The 19,241-nt window shown below is 43.5% G+C and overlaps 1 protein-coding gene across 1 annotated transcript in view; it reads left to right on the plus strand.

The window, feature by feature from the left end:
• LOC138953863 (uncharacterized) overlaps positions 1-19,241 on the plus strand; it is a 40,773-nt gene that overhangs the window by 15,090 nt on the left and 6,442 nt on the right. The window contains exons 4-14 of the mRNA XM_070325820.1: positions 3,887-3,990; positions 9,180-9,296; positions 9,630-9,780; positions 10,774-10,974; positions 12,145-12,261; positions 16,214-16,309; positions 16,559-16,688; positions 17,140-17,247; positions 17,880-17,924; positions 18,412-18,431; positions 18,855-18,929. Of these exons, the coding sequence (XP_070181921.1) occupies positions 3,887-3,990; positions 9,180-9,296; positions 9,630-9,780; positions 10,774-10,974; positions 12,145-12,261; positions 16,214-16,309; positions 16,559-16,688; positions 17,140-17,247; positions 17,880-17,924; positions 18,412-18,431; positions 18,855-18,929 (1,164 nt within the window). The remainder of the gene's footprint in view (positions 1-3,886; positions 3,991-9,179; positions 9,297-9,629; positions 9,781-10,773; positions 10,975-12,144; positions 12,262-16,213; positions 16,310-16,558; positions 16,689-17,139; positions 17,248-17,879; positions 17,925-18,411; positions 18,432-18,854; positions 18,930-19,241) is intronic.

The raw sequence follows: 19,241 nt of genomic DNA on the forward strand, positions 1-19,241 counted from the left end.
GATAGTTCAGGTCCAGGTGGTATGCTGTCAATCAAGACAACATGTTGATAAAAAATTAAAAAAAATTGTGTGACATCAATAGAAATTTGTGAAAAGGGGTTTCTTCTTCTTTTTCGTCTTCTTCTTCTTCTTCTTCAAAAATAAGTTGCAGTCAGACAACAAAAGAAAGGCTCACTAGATCCCATTTTGATTCAAAACTTTAAAGATGCTTTTATTCGACAGAGAGACATGAATACGCACGCACGCACACACACGCGTGCACGCACGCACACACACACCAGGGCCGGACTACCGGGGGGGTTATGGGGGTTGCGCACCCCCCCTCCTAGCCTAAACATGTACCTCACTTATTTAAAACATTTTTTATTAATGTTTATTTTATGCCGTTTCATGCAAGGAGCGACCATTTTCCTATCTCAGAATATGACCTACCCATCAGCTTCAGGGGGCTTTGCCCCCTGACTCCCACAAGGGGCAGACCTTGACCCTGCCAGGGGGAACATCCCCCTGGACCACCACTGGCACCCCCCCCCCCCCTCCTCTTAGCCTAGTCCGGCCCTGCACACACACACACACAACAAACACACACACACACACACACACACACACACACAGAAAAAGCTTATGCGAGCTTGATCAACGATCACGAGTGTTATGTGGATACTGCGAATTGTGCTTAGGGGCATGCGGGTGAAATGTGGTAAGTTGCGCGAGGGGGAGGGGGAAGGGGTTAAGCGGAGAAAAAGACTTTTTGTTTTAATTAGCTGTGAATGAATGGTGTTGAGAATGCATAGTGCGCGATATTTGACCTTTATTCGATTGGCCACATGTGTCTTAAATCCAAAAAACAAAGAGACTGCCAACGTTCTAAAATTCAGAATAAAAAAACAAGAAAGGTAGGTTGTTGTGAACACATGTGTCTTATACAACACCTATACCACCAACTTCAATGACAACAATAAACACGACCTGGTTCTTTCATTTGATAAGAGGTTGCTTCTATTTTACTAAGTGCATACAAATCAGAAAGGTGGTGTGTTTCAAACGGATGTAGATACTTACCAATGGTTTGTCGTAGCTGTCAGTTTTGTAGTTGCCCCAAACCGCGAGCATTTATCCGTGGCATAGCAGAAAGGTCACACACCTGTGCAATATAAACTGTGACTATAGTGAATAAAGTGTGATTCCTGGCGTTGGGTGTGTGCTTGGGAGGGAAGTGTGTGTGTGTGCGTGTGCGTGCGTGCGTGCGTGCGCGCGCACGCGCTCGCATGTGTGTGTGTGTGCGTGCGTGGATGTGTGTTTGTGTGTGTGCATGTTTGTGTGTGTGTTTGTGTGGGCGTGCGTGTGTGTGTGTTTGTGAGTCAGTGTATGTGTCTTTCTGTCTGTGAGTGACTGTGTACTCGCGCGTATGCGTACGTAGCCTACGTGCTCATTTGTGTTTGCTTGCGTGCACAACGTCGTAAATTCAGACGAGGTAAATGCAGAACTATTACAACGATTTTACAGTCAGCAACCGGCCCAAAACTAAACAACACCAAAGTTCGCATACCCTTGACAACTTCGCCCTTGATTCAAGGAAGTGACCCGACCCTCGGTCGCTGCCCTGTGTGCGTGTGCGCTTTTGTTTACCGACTAAAACTGTCACAACATCACGCTTCGTCAAAGCTTGTCACCGGTCACTCAATGTCCATGTCGGCCGTGTTCAGTGCTCGCCAGGAGCGTCAGTAAGAAAGACGAGGCGTTGTGCTTGATGTCCACTTCAAAGCGACCCGCGAAAATGATTTAGGCTGGGGTTCTGAATACCTGAAAACAACGAAAATGTTGACGCAAGCATTTTACTCTATGTCATGAGGATCTTAACCGATGCTGTCTCTTGTGCGCACCTACGCACACATATAATTGTTTAGTTTGCACACGTACGTAGTCCCGCAGTGGGGCACTGCGGTTATGAAATTAAAGGCCCCTCCTGTTTTTGGAACCGCAGGAGCTTTCTAGTTTGCTGTTAGGTAGATTTTTGGTTCCTCTTTCCTGTCATGCTCTCTTTTTCTTCATGAATTCTTTTCTTTTTTCTGCCTTCTTGCTCATTCACCTGTATTTTTTCCAAAAATCTCTTCTCTTGCCGCTTGTCTCGCGATTCATGTATAGTATAATCTGTTAGTGTTCTGATGTAAGTCCAGCAGTAGATAGGTTAAGCCTATTTTAACATACTGGAAACTGGTAATCTTCCAGTAGGTATTAATTTAGTTTTACTAAAGCCTGCTGGGACACAAGTAATGGGTTAGTGCATTTGTAAACAGGAATCGCTTGACAAGTGGCCCCCTTCATCCCCCCTTCCTCGTCCTGATATGGCTCTGCGTAGTCGGCTGGACGTTAAGCAACAAATAAACAAACAAACAAACACGTACGTAGGCTACATTTCACGTGCATGCACATATCTAGTGTTTAAATATTGAACAGTTTAAAGTATCAAAAAATATATTGCTTTTTGTTCTCTAGCACGGGTTTCGTTTTACTTTTAGAAGAAACACGTGGTCCTTCAATGCTGCTTGAAAAATGCGGTTGGTTTTAACATTATTACAACGACAAAAATTGGAACTAAGTGTGTGCTTTCTTGTGCTTTTACGCCGGGCTTTACGTGAGGGAGAGAGAAAGAGAGAGAGAGAGAGAGAGAGAGAGAGAGAGAGAGAGAGAGAGAGAGAGAGAGGAGGGGGGGGGGACAGACAAACAAACGAACAGAGATAGAAAGAGACAGAAAGACAGACAATAGAAAGAGACAGAAAGACAGACGACTAGACAGATAGACACGGAGAGAGCAAGACTGAGAGGAGCTCGGTTTCTGCTCTAGACAATAGTAGATAAAAGCCCTCTTTTGCCACTAGAGTGCGACCGCAGCGTTTTTGTTCAGTGTCTTTTCAATAGTTAGAACTTTTTCACGACATGGTGACACATCACATCATTCACTTCTTTTTTTTTTCTTTTTCTTTTTTTCTTTTTTTTAAACTTCAACTGACATCAGTCCACGCCATGTTTTTCTCACATAACCGGTGATTCACACCAACGACATCACGAAGTTCCGAATTTCTCTTTTGATAGAAGCATTTGTCGTTTTTCACACCTACAGTTATGCAAAGATAAGACCCGGGGTTCATTTACGAGTCACTTAATTATTTCCAATCTTTTTCCACAAAAGGACTTGATTTGTCGAGTATGTGCATTGTAAAAAAAATGCCGTGAATTGAATATATTGGGTAATTCTTTGCTTGACGGCTACCTGATCTCGTGCTAGTTTCCTTCGTGAACTTCTTTGTGGAGGTAAAAAATGTACGATCGCACTGGTTAACTTTTTGTATGATCTGTTATAATAAAGGGTATTGAGTTCGCTGTGGCCTTTTACGTCCCTCCTCCTCCACCCCCGTCTCCTCTTCCTTCCTCGATATCCTCCCCCCTCTTCCTTTTGTTCCACCCTATATTCTTCTTCTTCTTCTTTCTTTACTTTGCCCCTTCAAGCCTCTGGTTAAATTGTTCTGGAATAAATTCCTTGCTTGTTTCCCTTTGATCACAATTTGATCTTCCCGTCTACATTTTCTTGGCTCCTCTACTATATACATGTTGGTGGGTTTTTTTGTTTTTTTTTTTAAATCAGTTTTCTTGCAAACTATTTAATGACAGCAAACGGCTCATATTTTATGAGATGTTTGTTTACATTGGCTTAGGAACAGAAATGACAGGCTTCGTACTTTCCCATATCTTGTGCATATTTTGGTATGAATGATATATTCCTGTTGATAGTTTCTGTGAACACAATCATTTTATTATATAGATTTTGTGCATATGTTTGTGCGAATTTGGAATTAAAGTTAAAAATGTATCTTTGTTTTATTTGCAGGGGTATCTGGAACCTCTGAAGAAGTTACTTGGAGACGCAGAATCCGCTCGTGAGGACCTTTCCTGTCTGTTCTGCAACATCACTGACATCTACGAGTTTGGCAAGTAAGTGTTGAGGATGTAATCCAGACTTTTACTTGAGATAAGTAAAGAGCATCTTTTCGATTTGATACGTGCACACAACAACAATTATTAGCCTGTCTGCTTTAATTCTGTGTAGAGTGGGAAGTTTGTTTTGTTTTGCTGAATTATTTTTTTTAACTATCACCAGTGCGAGGCTGCAAAATTCATTCAGAAAAAAATTCCAATCTCCACAAGATAAGCCAGAATGATGATATTTCGTATATGTTAAAGTGTGAGGACGCTATCTTTTCTGGACGTGTCTGAGGTAGAGAAACGTGTCAACTCTTGGAAGCCATTTTGAGACAGTTTTCTGGCGTAATGTACTTCAGAAAGTTCAAGAGACGTTCGCTGTGCTGTAACTTAATTGGGAACACCTGCAATGATTTGCTCAAAAATGCTCCGAAACTATGCTAATTTCATATCATTTTATTAATAAGCATAGTTAATTTATAAAATGATATGAAATCGGCGAGCGAGTCCCGACGTCCGTTAGTCTCGAACACCCCCCCCCCCCCCCCCCCCCCTAACACAGACGTTTCAAATGTGAATAACTGAGCGTTTCAACGCTTATTTTAAGGTATTTCTGGTGTTTGGTGACATAATTACAACCCCCTTACCGTACTGTAGCTCTTGAAGCGACCAGAGACAGGTGTTTTGGGTCCATTTGTATCCCTTTATAATGATCTTTTACACGGTAAGGACGGTATATTGACGTCATCGTGTCACAGATGTCCTACGCAACATTTCGTCACTGTCCTGCGCAGTGTGGGAAAGTAATTGGGGGCAATTTGCTGAACATCGTAAAGTGTTCCGTTGGCTGAGGCTTCTAAACATCCTTGTCTTCTTGTTCCCTGGGTGACAAAGGGATACTGTTTCTGTGATTTATACCGTGATGTTACGAGGAAGGGAGTAAGTAGGGGAAGGGCTCCTAATATGGACCACTTTTTGTTTCATGCTGATAACTAGCTTGTTTTCTTGCGAAGAAGTTTCATTTTGTGTTTGGTAGTCCTTCTCTCTTAGGTTAACCGTTAGGCCTAATTAAAGTGAAATAGCTTTGATAGACATTCAGCAAAAAATAAATACAGAAAAAATCACAAATGGTCCATATTAGGAGCCTGGGCGCCTAATATGGACCAGTGAAGCGGCCTTCACGAATCACTGTAAAATGCCCCCTATACTTCAAAATAACATGATACAACTTAGTGTACAAGTCAGACTAATTCAAATATGTTTTAGATTTATCTGTTTCGGGTTGATGAGACCATTATTTGAAGCACACCAGAAAACTAAACAAGCTTATAAATCAAAAACACAGTGAAAATAAGTGAAATTATCAACTTCCACGAAAAGAAGACTTTTTGTTATATTTTTTTTAAATCTCGAGGGCTAGTTATAGGTTATTTCCAGCAAGCTTCTTAATGAATTAATGAAAATAGCCCTATTTTCTTCGATTTGTTGAAGGTGGTCCATATTAGGGGACTTGCACATACTTTGAGATTTTGCTATTATTTTTTGTTTGCAGTAGAAACTTGGGGTCAACACTGCTAAAATGTAACAAATGTTGTCTTAGCTGTCATATATAGCAATTTTTGTGTGATAAAAGCTTTGGCTGTGGACAGAAACGAGTCCGTTTTAGGCGGCAAATTTAGAGTGAACGCTGCCAAAAGTGAAAAAAAGAGAAAAAGCCTAACGGTTTTGAGATTTGTGTTTCTGCAACTGTTTTGACATGTGCAATTTATTCAGAGAGGGTGAATAAGGCGAATAAAACTTTTTTGAGCGCTCTAGCGCCGTTGGTTTGTCAGAACAGGAGGTGGTCCAAATTAGGAGCCGGTCCATATTAGGAGCCCTTCCCCTACGTACAACTACAAGATGCGATGGTAGTAACGACCGTTACGCTGTTAGTGGGGCCTACTGAGGGACCCGGTTCATGTTGATTGTTTGTGTATGCTTGGGTTTGTTTTATGGTGGCTATTGTCAGTTGTTGTCGGCGTCGTCGTCGTTGCTGTTGTTGCTGCTGCTGTTTCTTGCATCTCTCTCTCTCTCTCTCTCTCTCTCTCTCTCTCTCTCTCTCTCTCTCTCACACACACACTACACACACACGCACACACACCACACACACACGCACACACACCACACACACACACCACACACACGCTCACACTCTCATGCATAAACCCAGCCTTGGAATGTTACAAATGCTACCTGGCAGAGCTCGAGGGAAAGCCTGTCTGTCTGTCTGTCTGTCTGCCTGCCTGCCTGCCCCTCTCTCTCTCTCTCTCTGTCTGTCTGTCTCTCTCTCTCTCTCTCTCTCTCTCTCTCTCTCTCTCTCTCTCTCTCTCTCTCTCTCTCTCTCTCTCTCTCTCTCTCCAACGCGTGTATTAGAGTCTGTGCGTTGGCCACGTTTTTGTCCCCCAGTCTGATTCTGTGTAAAGCGGGTACCAAAAAAAGAGAGAAGAAGACAAAAGAAAAAGAAAACGAAAACGACTGGAAAAGAAAAGAACAGAACACAAGGAGACTGACCTCAGAAACACTTTCATTTCTGGTGTATTTTACGTACATCAGGGTGATCAGTAACACGAGATGGTGGTACTGTAGGAATGTGACCTTTGTGAACACATTCACCAACCATGCACTTGAAGACCGCAGACCGTATTGTTTCCGCAGACATGCTATAGCATTACTGAAGACTGAAGAAATAACAGAATTTCTTTACAGATTTGCGTTTCGTTGTTGTCTCTCGGCGTGCACCATCGTGTGTATGAGAGTTGTTGTTGTTGTTGTTGTTGTTGTTGTTGTTTTTGTTGTTCAGTGTGACCTTATCAAACACTCCCAGGGCCACTTGGTTCACAAATGCTGACCATTTACTGAGGAGATTTCGTGTATACCTAACCTCAAACCCCCGTCCAACAGGATTCTTGGTCACCGAAACTGACCAGAAGATGTCAGAACTAATATTGTTAGGAAATCAGAGAGCTGAGTTATGTAAACAAACAAAGCTGCATACATACGTGATTACTTGATGCGTACTGACAAGATACACGCTTGACTGATGCAAGAAAGAACACACAGAGGAAAAGAAGATAGTCGTCATTGATGCGGAAACGAGAGGTTACATACGGATGCATGACCGGACATCGACTTGGTATGTTGGTCTCCTCAGTTTTGAACCGTTTGGCGGCACTCCATCAATTGAAAATCTGTATGGGGTACAGGCAACGGAATTGACTTTCTAGTTTATAATTATATACGAATACTTTACTTGGTTTTGCTCTCTGTTTTAGCAAAATGAGGAAAATATAAAGTATATCCATCACATGCCAACTCTCTCTCTCTTCTCTCTCTGTCTCTCTCTGTCTCTCTCTGTCTCTCTCGCTCTCACTCTCTCTCTCTCACTTTCTCTCTCACACTCTCTCTCTCTCACTCTTTCTCTCTCTCTCAAGCACGCAATTGTTTCAAAGTTACGTTAATAGGCTTTTAATCTCGGATTTTAGTATTACCAGGAAACATAATTATAGCTTGTATGATTATTTTCTTCGGATTTATTTCCTGCAATAGAATTGAGGCACCACTGAGTACCTAGAGAATTGTTCTCACCAACGATGACGCTTATATAAAGAGCACATTCAAAAAAGCTTCAGTGTGAGGGGGCCCGGGTAGCTCAGGTGGTAGAGCACTGGACTTGTGATCGAGAGGTCGCTGGTTCGAATCCGGGCCGGGACGGACACGGGTCAACTTTATGTGCAGACCCAGAGACGGTATCCATGATCTCCCACCACAATGGCACGTTAAAGATCTTGGTCATTCTACCATAAGTGCAGATGGCTGATACCACCTAAACACGAATACATCAAAAAGCCGTGAGGGCGTAAAACTCGAATCGTATAAACCAATTCATGTCCAATATAGGCAATTAAGACCTGACGGACAATAAGCCCCTTAAAATTTACTTTTTGCTTCAGTGTGTCTTCGTACAAGTGTAGCGAATAGCCAACATTTTCTTCCAATGTATAAACGAAATAAAGCGGTTAAACCCAGGGAACAACAGAATCTTTGAAGCCACAAAATTGTACTGGATTCAGGCGCCTGTTTGTGGCAGCTTAATGCTCCTTTTGACTGACCACAACAACAACAGAAGACTTTCTCTCTCCCGTGACCCCAAGTCTAGCCAGAATTAAGCTAAATCCTCGCATTTATCGGAGTCTGTTTTGGGAGGGACAGAGAGATTGGCTTTCTCGGGTAAAGGTGGGTGGGGGATTGTGTTTCAGTGTGTATACGTCTTCTAAAAGGGCACACTGTAGGGGTTGAATAGTTCAGAGTTTGACCACACGAACTCTGAAGTCTTTCGCATCTTGTTTAAACTTGAGGCTTTTGTCCATGCTGGAGATGTTTTGATAACATAAATAAATACACGTGAATACACTCAGAGACCGAAAAAGACTGTTCCCAGTTACTACCCGTACCCCCTAGTACTCCATCTCTCTGTTTCTACCAGCAAAGGGAGGGGGGTATTGTATTCCCCACTCTCTCTCTCTCTTTCTCTGTCTCTCTCTCTCTGTCTCTCTCTCTCTCTCTTTCCCTCTTTAATTTTATTTACTTTCCAAGAGAGAGACAGGCATGGGAATTGAAAAAAGTAAAAAAGGCTGAAAATTTGTAAGTAATGGCAAAGTCGACGGCGCAAACTGAAGCGCCTAGCCCTGCTAGGGGAGTTCGGTAGCGTGCCCCCCCCCCCCCCCGGAATTTTTTTCTCCAAAGAACCCAAATGGTGCAATTTGGTGTCATCTAAGCTCCAAGTTTGCCATTAAATTCAGTTTTTAGAACCATTTTTGCCTCCCCCATTTATTTTTTCGGCGGACACTTTTGCTTTTTCGGCGGAACAAAAAAAAAATTGGGCAGAAATTTGCCTTTCGGCGGACAATTCCCATGCCTGGAGAGAGTAGGGTAAAGCATGCCTACAACCCAGTTCTATGGAACTAACTGAATTCATACAGAATTGTCTGTAAGTTAAGTGTAATTTCAGTTTAAAGGTACCAGCTCCTACCTATACTTAAAATTCACCCTTTCTTCCACTCGAAAAAGATCAGAATCGTGTAACTCTGTCTGTGAATGCTCTACCAAACAATCGTGGTTAAATGATTTGTACTGTAATTCCACTGTGTGTTTGATGTGTGCAGGATTTTTCTGGCAGACCTGGAAAAGTGTGGTCTCGACCCTGTCAAGGTGGCGGAATGTTTCGTCAAGCACAACAACGGCTTTGTCATCTACACAGATTACTGCACCAACTACCCACGGTAAGTGGGAAGATGACTGATCCATTCTTGACAATGTGGGATCTTTACAAACACAAACGATCAAATCCGTGGCATAGCGTATACTTTTCATTTTCATTTGAAACGATCTAGTTTTAGACTCTATGTTTTCTTTAACAACGATGCAGCGAACTAGAAGAATATAACAATGATGCTTAAAATGTGATGAAAATCAAACAAATAAAATCACACATGACGAGTCATCCTAGATGATGATGGCAACAGCTTCAGTGATGCTGATCGTAGCAGGTAGGGTTGTGAGTGAGACACTAATTGATAATTGTAATCAAATGTGTTGTATACAATGTATAACAGGGCGGTGGAGGTGCTGACCAGGTTCATGCAGGACACGGAGCTGTCAGAAGTGTGCAAGGAATGCCAACAGTCTCTGGGACACGGTTTGCCGCTTGGTGCCTACCTCTTGAGACCCGTGCAACGTGTTCTCAAGTACCACCTTCTGCTTCAGGTAAAGAGATGGTAGCTCTGTATGTGTGTGTGGAAGCAGAACTGTCAGACGTGTGCAAGGAATGCCAACAGTCTCTGGGACACGGTCTGCCGCTTGGTGCCTACCTCTTGAGACCCGTGCAACGTGTGCTCAAGTACCACCTTCTGCTTCAGGTAAAGAGATGGTAGCTCTGTATGTGTGTGTGGAAGCAGAACTGTCAGAAGTGTGCAAGGAATGCCAAGTCGATGGGTGACGGTCTGCCGCTTGGTGCCTACCTCTTGAGACCCGTGCAACGTGTTCTCAAGTACCACCTTCTGCTTCAGGTAAAGAGATGGTAGCTCTGTATGTGTGTGTATGTGTGTGTGGATGCAGAACTGTCAGAAGTGTACAAGGAATGCCAAGTCGATGGGACACGGTCTGCCGCTTGGTGCCTACCTCTTGAGACCCGTGCAGCGTGTTCTCAAGAACCACCTTCTGCTTCAGGTAAAGAGGGGCTCTGTGTTTATCTGAGAGAGACACGGAGGCCGCTTGAGAAAGAGAGAGACAACGAACGAACTTTATTTTACAAGCATAAAGGTTTAAGGCACATTGCCTTGTCTGACAACTTGTTCTTAAACAAATACTAAACATATAATATTCACTAAATAAGCATACAAATGAAAATGAAAATGTTTTAACAGTTAAAAGAGAGAGAGAGAGAGAGAGAGAGAGAGAGAGAGAGAGAGAGAGAGAGAGAGAGAGAGAGAGAGAGAGAGAGAGTTTGGCAGCTGTTCAGTTCATTATTAAAATTAGGAAACTTAGAAATTGTTGTTCAATGTCCATGTTTGTTGTTGGAGCTTCCTTGTCTATTTTAACACCTGAGATTTTTCAATTTCTTGCTTCAAAGGCCATCTACTCACCAAACAGAACAAAATGATAAGTGTTTCTTAATGCCCTCACGGTAAAACCATTAGGAGCACTCTAGAACCTGATCTTTTATACTGCCACATCACTATCATTCATCTTTCTCCCCAGAACATTCTGAAGAACTTCGACAAGAACAAGACAGGCTACAACACCCTGGAGCAGGCGCTGCTCCACATGACCGCCATGGCTCACCACATCAACGAGATGAAGCGGCGCCACGAGCACGCCGTCAGAATCCAGGAGGTCCAGAGTCAGCTAGAGGACTACAGTGGGGAGGACCTCACCAGGCTGGGCGAGCTGGTCTTGGAGGTGAGAGAGAGAGAGGATGCTTGTATGTTCTCATGTTTATTTGAGTAATAGTGATAGAGGGAGAGGCGCCACGAGTACACTGCCAGTGTACAGGAGGTCCAGATTCAGCTGGCGGACTACAGCCGGGAGGATCTCACCAGGCTAGGCGAACTGGTGCTAGAGGTGATAAGAAAGGACATATAATTATTCGGAGAAGGGTGGAGGGTAGGGGGGGGGGGAGGGAGGGAGGGATATTAAAAATGTAGAAACAAAGAAGAAGTGGCGCCACGAGCACGCCGTCAGAATCCAGGAGGTGCAGAGTCAGCTGGAGGACTACAGCGGAGAGGATCTCACGAGGCTGGGCGAGCTGGTGCTGGAGGTAAGATTAAAAAAGATAGAAGGGGGGAGGAGAGAGGAATAAAATTGGAGGGGGGGGGGGGATGCAGAGAGGAACAGACAGATGAAGCGGCCTCATGAGCATGCCGCCAGGATCAAGGAGTCGGCCAAAGGACTACAGCGGGGAGGATCTCATCAGGCTAGGCAAGCTCGTCTTGGAGGTGAGCTTAAGAAAGATAGAAGGAGAGGAGAAGATGAGAATAAAATTGGGGTGGGGGGGGGGGAGCAGAGAAAGAAAGATAAAGAGGCGCCACAAGCACGCCGTCAGAATCCAGGAGGTCAGCTTGAACACTACACCGGAGAGGACCTCACCAGGCTGGGCGAGCTGGTTCTGGAGGTATGTCGATCTGTCTGGGAAGGAAGGACATCGATGATATGAGAGAAAGGGAGGGAGGTAGGAAGAGAGGGGGAGTAGGTGGTGGGGAGAGATGAAGCGGCATCACGAGCCCGCAGTCATAATCCAGGAGATCCAGAGACAACTGTAGATCTACGGTGAGGAAGACTTCACCAGGCTCGGTGAGCTGGTCCCTGAGATGAGATGAAAGGGGAAGTTAGCTTATGGCTAGCGTATGACGATAGGAGCAGGAGTTACATGCTGACATTTTTAAGAGAATTCTGTTAACTGGAAGCCTGCTTTACAGAGGACCTCCTCAAACTCTGCCCAGAAAAAAATGTGGCCATTGGGGACAGGGGAGTTTAAGGGAATGGGGAGGAAGTTCTTTTCAATTCGTTGAGAACATTTAATCAGAGAGTCTCAGCTCCCAGTTTAATGTTTTCTGTTGTGTTTGTTTTCAGGGCTCGTTTCGAGTGTACGGGGCAAAGGCTTCACGGCAGGTGTTCCTCTTTGAGAAGGGAATTCTGATCACCAAGAAGAAGGAAGGGGGAATGCTCACCTGCAAGGCTTGCGTACCTGTGAGTATAGATATCTTTATCCATTTTGATTTTGGGCAGATGGAACGTGTTTGTTTTGTATATTTTGCGCGATTGAAGTTTGTTACGAATCGCATGACTGAGTAAATCTTAGTCTTATTAATGCTTGGTAATGGGTGTAGCTTAAGGGGAGACCCCACACAAGACAATAATATTCAATTATTTTGTATCTGGTATTGATTTGTGTGTTTGTAGAGGTTAAAATCTAACAATAAATATTACTTTTTCTAAGTTGGGAGTCAAAAAAAGATTTTATGGTTGAAAACGCTGAAAAATCAAACAAAAATGCACAAATAAAAGAAATTCACTCCAGGACATAATAACAACAGAAACAACTAAAAACTGCTTTCTGATGTTTCATTTGCCATTGATCTACAAGCGTAAAGAAGGTTTTTCTTTAGTCTAACCCCCCTCCAAAAAAAATAACTTCAACATAGTAGGCGTTCGACCAAGGGGGGTAGGCAAGGGGTAGACAATGTTCTGAACCAGACCATAAAAGAACTATACCTTTGAGGACAAATCCCATCTGTACGCTTGTAGATAATTGAGTAACCTTGAAAACACAAAAAGATTTATCGTTCTATCTCTATGCATGTCAGAGATATGATTGTACTAGTGCGGGCACCATGGTAAAAACGATGAAACTGAGAAAATGGACGTCAAACTTTTGAATCTAATTTGAGTATTCAAATCAACATTTTTGAAGCTTATAAAGTGTTGTCGCAGCAAGCACTGTAGAAAGCTCCACACAGAAAATAACCCCCTAATGTTTTACAGCAAGATTTATGTTGTGAATGAGTGTAATGTTATTATACGTATGTGTATAATATATGTCGCACACGTCTCAATTTCCAACATCTCCAAATGAGAACAGGTCAAAAGAACACCCAAGGGAATCTCCATCCTTGAAGTTAGGGCACAGAATTACTGGTCTCCCATGATGCCTGGTCCATATGTTGGTCCCTCAGCTGCTTCAAGTCTTTCTTGGACGACGTTCTGATGGAGACGTTGGCGGCGGCGACGAGCAAGAAACGTCGCTTGTGTTGCGGCATTGGCTTTTTTGATTCTTTCATCATCCTGATGCTGCACAATGGACAGAGTGGGCTCCCTGACGTCTATGGCCAGCATGTTCATGACCTCTGTGAGGTGGTGGTTTCCTTGGTTGAATTTGCCCACAGCAAGTGCGACAGCAGCATCAACCCGCTGTTTGCCAAAAAATTTCGTCTTTGGCAAAATGGACCACAACACTGAGTGGAGGGACTCGTTGGCATTCTGGGTCTGCCCATGCATGACTCGCTGTAGCAACTGACTGCTAGACATGCGTCGGTACAGTGGAACAAGTTGTCGGGCCACCTCCAAAGACAGTACTGTCCTCATGTTGTTCGCATGAGGCCCTGGCTGCTCACCCGAGGCCAACGCCCTCTGGTAAAAGCACCATGACCGACGACCTGCTGGGCATCTGTTGTGGCGAGGCGCCTCATCGGTAGAGGTGCAGTGGAACCAGGTTCCCCAGATGGCGTTCCGCATGTTGTCCTCTGTTTTGTCAACGTTTGACAAGATGGCACCGCGGTAGTAGTCCTGGAGCCGGCGACACTTTTCTGCAGTGAGACGACCCTGTCCTCTCCCACCCAGTCTGTTCTCCTGTGCTTGTTTTCTCAGGGCCGTTCCCATCCGTTTGTGGACGTGGTTCACACACTCCAGCTTGGTGACCTTGCGTCGCTCCCCATATGGTGCAGATTCCTCGACAGCCCGGAATGCGGTCGAATCACCATCAGACAGCATAGTCCTGAAACAATGTATATATATGAAAAAATATTGCTGAACCATAAACGTAAGCAAAATGCATGGAATACAAACAATGTTTCAATACAATGCAGAATGACACACAATGGTGTTTTTTTTACAGCACAGCTAACCAACAGGAGTAATCTCAGGGCTAACAAATATCCAGTTATATTATTGATCTTCTATTATAGAAGTTTACACACACACACACAACAAAGAGACATCCTAATCAAGCAACGATACATTTGACATTCAAGTGAAAAAACACCTACCTGTAACGCAGACCGGTTCGCTCCACGGACTCAGTCCACAGCTTCAAAGCCGCATCCCTCTCCATTGCTTTGGCAGAGGCGTGGTGGTTTTGCTGACAATTCTCTCTGTGGCCCTCCATCCATGCATCCCACTCATCTTGTGGCAGCCCCTCCTTTTCTTTTATTTTGCATGCGAGGCAATATGTGCTCATCACATGGAAGTCAAGCACATATCCTGTCAGCATCTCGACGACCAGGCCTACACCGTAGTGGGACACATAGCCCCTTCTTTGCCATGTGCCATCAAAAGCCACATCAGCCCATGGGACACCATCATCAATGTCCCAACAGTCTTCTGGCTCTGGAGTATTTTCGTCGTGGACGTAACCGGGATTCATTTCCTGGTTGTTATCCCGGACAATAGACCTGCAGTTTGCTAACGTGAGCTCACAAGTCTGCACTGATGCTGTGCAGACTGTTTTGTGCAGGCGTTGGTACGCATTTTCAGACATGTTTGGCATCCCGAATATTGCACAAAATGTGTCCAAAGCAGCAAAGCCGCCGCCAGTCTGAACAGTGTAGAGTACAGATCGATGGTTGACATCAAATGCCTGGCAAACCCTGGTGCCGTTGTAAAGTCTCGGCGAAGTGTGGTTCTCTGCAGAGTAATTGCAACCATCCGTCGTACACCGCAGTTTCATTTTTCGTGAAAGGCCACTTTTGTCGCCGAGTGTCACCTCCACAGACGCATCACAAGTCGGACATTTCAGGTCTGACAACAGCTGATTTAGCTGTCCGATTTCCATCAGACACCAGTTGCGATGCCTAAACACCAATTGATCCTCTTCATCCACGACTGGGAAACTCTGCCGGTAGCAATTCAATTTACTCGCTGATGCTGACGCAGGTTGGGCGATTATTTCCTCTACCTCAGCATGTAAATCGTGTTCCACCCCTTCGTACACGTGCTCCATTTCGGCTTCACACGATTCGCCGATCTCTGGTTTTTCAACAAGCGCTTTTTTAGCAAGACGCATTTTCTCCATGTGAGACACTTTGCTCTTTGAACACGCACCGTGTTTCACTGTTGACTTCGTCGCCCTCTTTTTTCTTGCCATTATCACGGTTCAAACAAGAAAATGTGTGCTACAATTGACAAGATTCGCTTCGAAGTTGTTTACAACAGAATTCACAGGAAGTAGTATCTTCGTGAACACTCGGCATTGACGGAAATCCCCGAGGACTGAGAAATTTGCATATGCGCATGCGCAGTGGATACAGTTATAAAAACTGACCAATGGGAACGATGTGACCTAGAAACGATAACAATCGGCACCTCTCGGAGCTTACTCGGCATGTTACGAAGCTCAATCGTCGCCGGTTTGTTCGGGCTCGTGTGTTTCCGTTATAGAACTATTCCATTCGTCCTTGACCTTATCTAAAAGCCGGAATTTCACAGAACATTTTGGTAGGTCACTTTTGATGAAGCAGACGATATTTGTGGCCACAACTTTCGTTGGAAAATGAGCTCTAATCAACTTCTTCACTTGAAACAAAGGCCAACACATCAACTAATGGCTACAATAAACTCTTTATTTGTATATTTCTGATAACATTTTACACTTGAAAAGACAAAAAAATGAAAGTTAACATGTTTATCAGCCCAAAAAAGCTAAAAACCCAAAACACATAGTTTTGTGATTTTTGAACATTGCCTTGTGTGGGGTCTCCCCTTAACACTGTTGGTCCATGCCGCACATAAGTACTAAAACCATTTGGTATTGCGCTATGAGTCATTTCTGGCTCCTTGATGGTGTCTGTGAAACATTTGTGAAATTGTGTGTTTTTTCATTTAACTGAAGAGTGGAATAAGATTGCGCATTGGTTTTTGTGTGCAGTGTTCCAACCTGATGCTGGTAGAGGTGATTCCCAATGAACCACTCAGCTTCCACATCATTCCGTTCGACAATCCCCGGGCCCAGCACACTCTGCAGGTAATAATGCTACACATTTTTCTTGCAGCTGTCAGTAATTATAATTACTTTACATACCGCTATGGAGGACGTAAAGGAAGGAACCTCTTCAACAAGCTTTCTTCTAGAACTTAGGGAGCTCCTGCCTTTTGAGAAATGGCAAAAGATTTTTCTGTGAATGATCTGTACATGTAGTAATACTTCAGCATCTTGAAATGTTCAAATCATGCATGGTACAATGCTCAAGTTGCTCTGTTATGACTTCTTCAGGCACGCAGCATGGAACAGAAGCGTCGTTGGTGCCAGGAGATCAAGCGCCTCCTTCTGGAGAGCTACAAAGGACGTATCCCTGACAACGTCAAGAGTCTCGTCATGGAACTGGGCCGTAACCATGACAACGGTAGGTGTCACCTTTTAACATGCTATTGTCACGCTGGGGAACATGGTAATAAGTCACATGAATCATACACCTGTCTACAAGTCTTTTTTTTTATGAAATTTCTTTTGCCACCTGTATGCAAGTCTTTTTTCATGGAATTTCTTTTGCTCGCTTTCATTATTCTTGAAACTGCGGGCTGTGATGCTTCAATGCACTCATGACTTTGCATCTTGTTACCAATCTTACACACAAAAGGATCAGATGATAATCGTAAGTTTTACACATCTTCGGGCCGTTGCACCCATCACATCCGTCTTGCGCAGGACTGCATTTGTTGTTGTCAACGGACTTTTTAAAATTTTCAAATACAGCCTAAGGGTACCTTCAAGTACATAATATACAGTGCTATTTAAGTGTCCTCCAGCTTCCGTTTTGTTGTTATTTCATCTGTGTACTCCACACTATGCTGCAGATTATGTGGGAAAGGATACACATGACTCTCCGTGGAAGAACCAGCATACAGCGCCAGAGTACTTGGAGAAACGCCGCCACCGAAGAAAGTCAGGTGGCAAGGGTTCAGGTCAGTAGATCTGTTGCTGTAGGACGTGCTGTTTCTCTGGTCATCGTTCAGTTCCTCTCCCTCTGTCGGTTTGTGTATCTGTCCATCTCTCTGTGTCTGTCTCTCTATTTATCTCTCTGTCTTTTTCTGTCTTTCTCTGTCTCTCTCTCTCTGTTTCTCTCTTTCCCTCTCTCTGTTCGTCTGTCTGTCTGTCTATCTGTGTGTGTGTGTGTGTGTGTGTGTGTGTGTGTGTGTGTGTCTCTCTCTCTCTCTTGATCTCTCTCTATATCTTCCTGTCTTTAATTAAATAAGACGATGCCACTCTGAAGGGACTCTCCCTAGATCTGGACAGGAAGGGTTTTTCAGGGCATAGGGCTGTGTTGTCCGCCTCTCAAAGAGAGAGAACGTCTGCATGTTTTTCAGGGCATAGGGCTGTGTTGTCCGCCTCTCAAAGAGAGAGAACGTCTGCATGTTTTGAAAAAAAGAGTTTTTTGATATGGATGTTTGTGTGCGTGTGTGTTCACATGAAATGGTTTGTCATGGAATGTTTAAAGGTTATTGTGCCTACCATGATGACCTTTAATAAAATGATGTTGAGGATCTTGCAGGCAAACTTTCGCAAAGTTATTTATTGGGGAATACTCTTGTTTCAGATTTTGGTCCTTTGCTGAAACTTCCACGCCCCAAGCGTGATCAATGTAAGTAGAGTGTCAGTTGCTTTGTCAAGGATGTTTCTGATATTTGCTTTCTTCAATCAATTTTAGCCAAGTTTAAAGCAGCCTGTAATGTCAGCTTTTCATCACTGCAAAAGAATGTCGATCGGCAATTCTGCCAAAACGATAGATGTTGTTGTTTAGATTTGAATGATATTTTTGGTCTTTTTTTTATTTTTATTTTTTTTATTGATTGGGGGGGGGGGGGGGGGATTATTTTGTTTGGGGGTGCAACTGTAAATGCCAAACGACATCCTTGTTGGTCTTCTAGATTCTGAAATCAGTCCTTCCCTTTAAGTCATCAGACTTTTCGGAGTGTGGTTTCTTTGTGCAGTTAAATTGTTGCCTGGATGAGTAGAGGAAGACAGGCATTAAAGTAATTTTTTCTTTTTTTGAGTGGATCACTTTAAGTTGCTGTGTGAAATTTGAGAGGGGGAAATTCCACTGACTATTTCTTTGTTTTCTGTTTCAGCTGCAGGAAAAAATAACAAGGTAGGCAAAACATTTCATCTGTCTCCCCCTACCCCCACCAACCTATAATGTTTGGTTTATTAAAGATAGCTGATACTGGCTAGATGTTTTCCACTGTTTTTCAAAGACAGGCAGACTTAATTTTGAAAGGGTTTTAACTACTGGTTGGTTTACTTCGCTCTCCAAATCAGTATTTACCTGTTCTTGAAACTTTATTAATGATCAAAATGTGGGTTCCTTTATAACTAGTACTGAATACACTTTTTGGATGTTTTAGTTTTAGATTTTAAATACGTTTCGTACTGTCAATTATGATAACGTTCCATAAATTAACCATTCTTTTGTCTTTCAAATTTTTTTAAAAAATGTTTGATTTAAGAACGTTGGCAGTCTTTCTGCTTTGGATTTTAGTTTGTGAGTTGACCAAAGAAATATTTTTTGCAGTCCCCCAAGGCATGGCGCAAATCTGATTCAAAACTCCTGAGCGAGAACAGGGAGCGAGCAGGAAGCCTGCCCATGGTACGTGCCTTGCTTCCTGTATTCTTCTTGCAGTATGCAGAGGGTTTATTTGTCTTAATTGAAAGTCATTTATCTGTCCTGCCGTCTCAAACATGCATGCAGTATTTTACGGAATCTTTCTTTCTGTCTGGGGTGAAATTAATACTCCCACCCTGTTTTTTATTAAGGAGCACAGACCTTGCAAATGTCCCTCGAAGCGAATGCTTTGACACCATTGACATGTATCTATCAAAGCCTTCAGGAGTAGACGTTGTGTCACATTTGATGTGAAGTTCTGCCTTGTTTGCCTTGTTGAAACTGTCCTAGTTTAAT

The sequence above is a fragment of the Littorina saxatilis genome, linkage group LG17 (genome assembly GCF_037325665.1).
Source record: "Littorina saxatilis isolate snail1 linkage group LG17, US_GU_Lsax_2.0, whole genome shotgun sequence".
In the NCBI taxonomy this organism is placed as follows: domain Eukaryota; kingdom Metazoa; phylum Mollusca; class Gastropoda; order Littorinimorpha; family Littorinidae; genus Littorina; species Littorina saxatilis.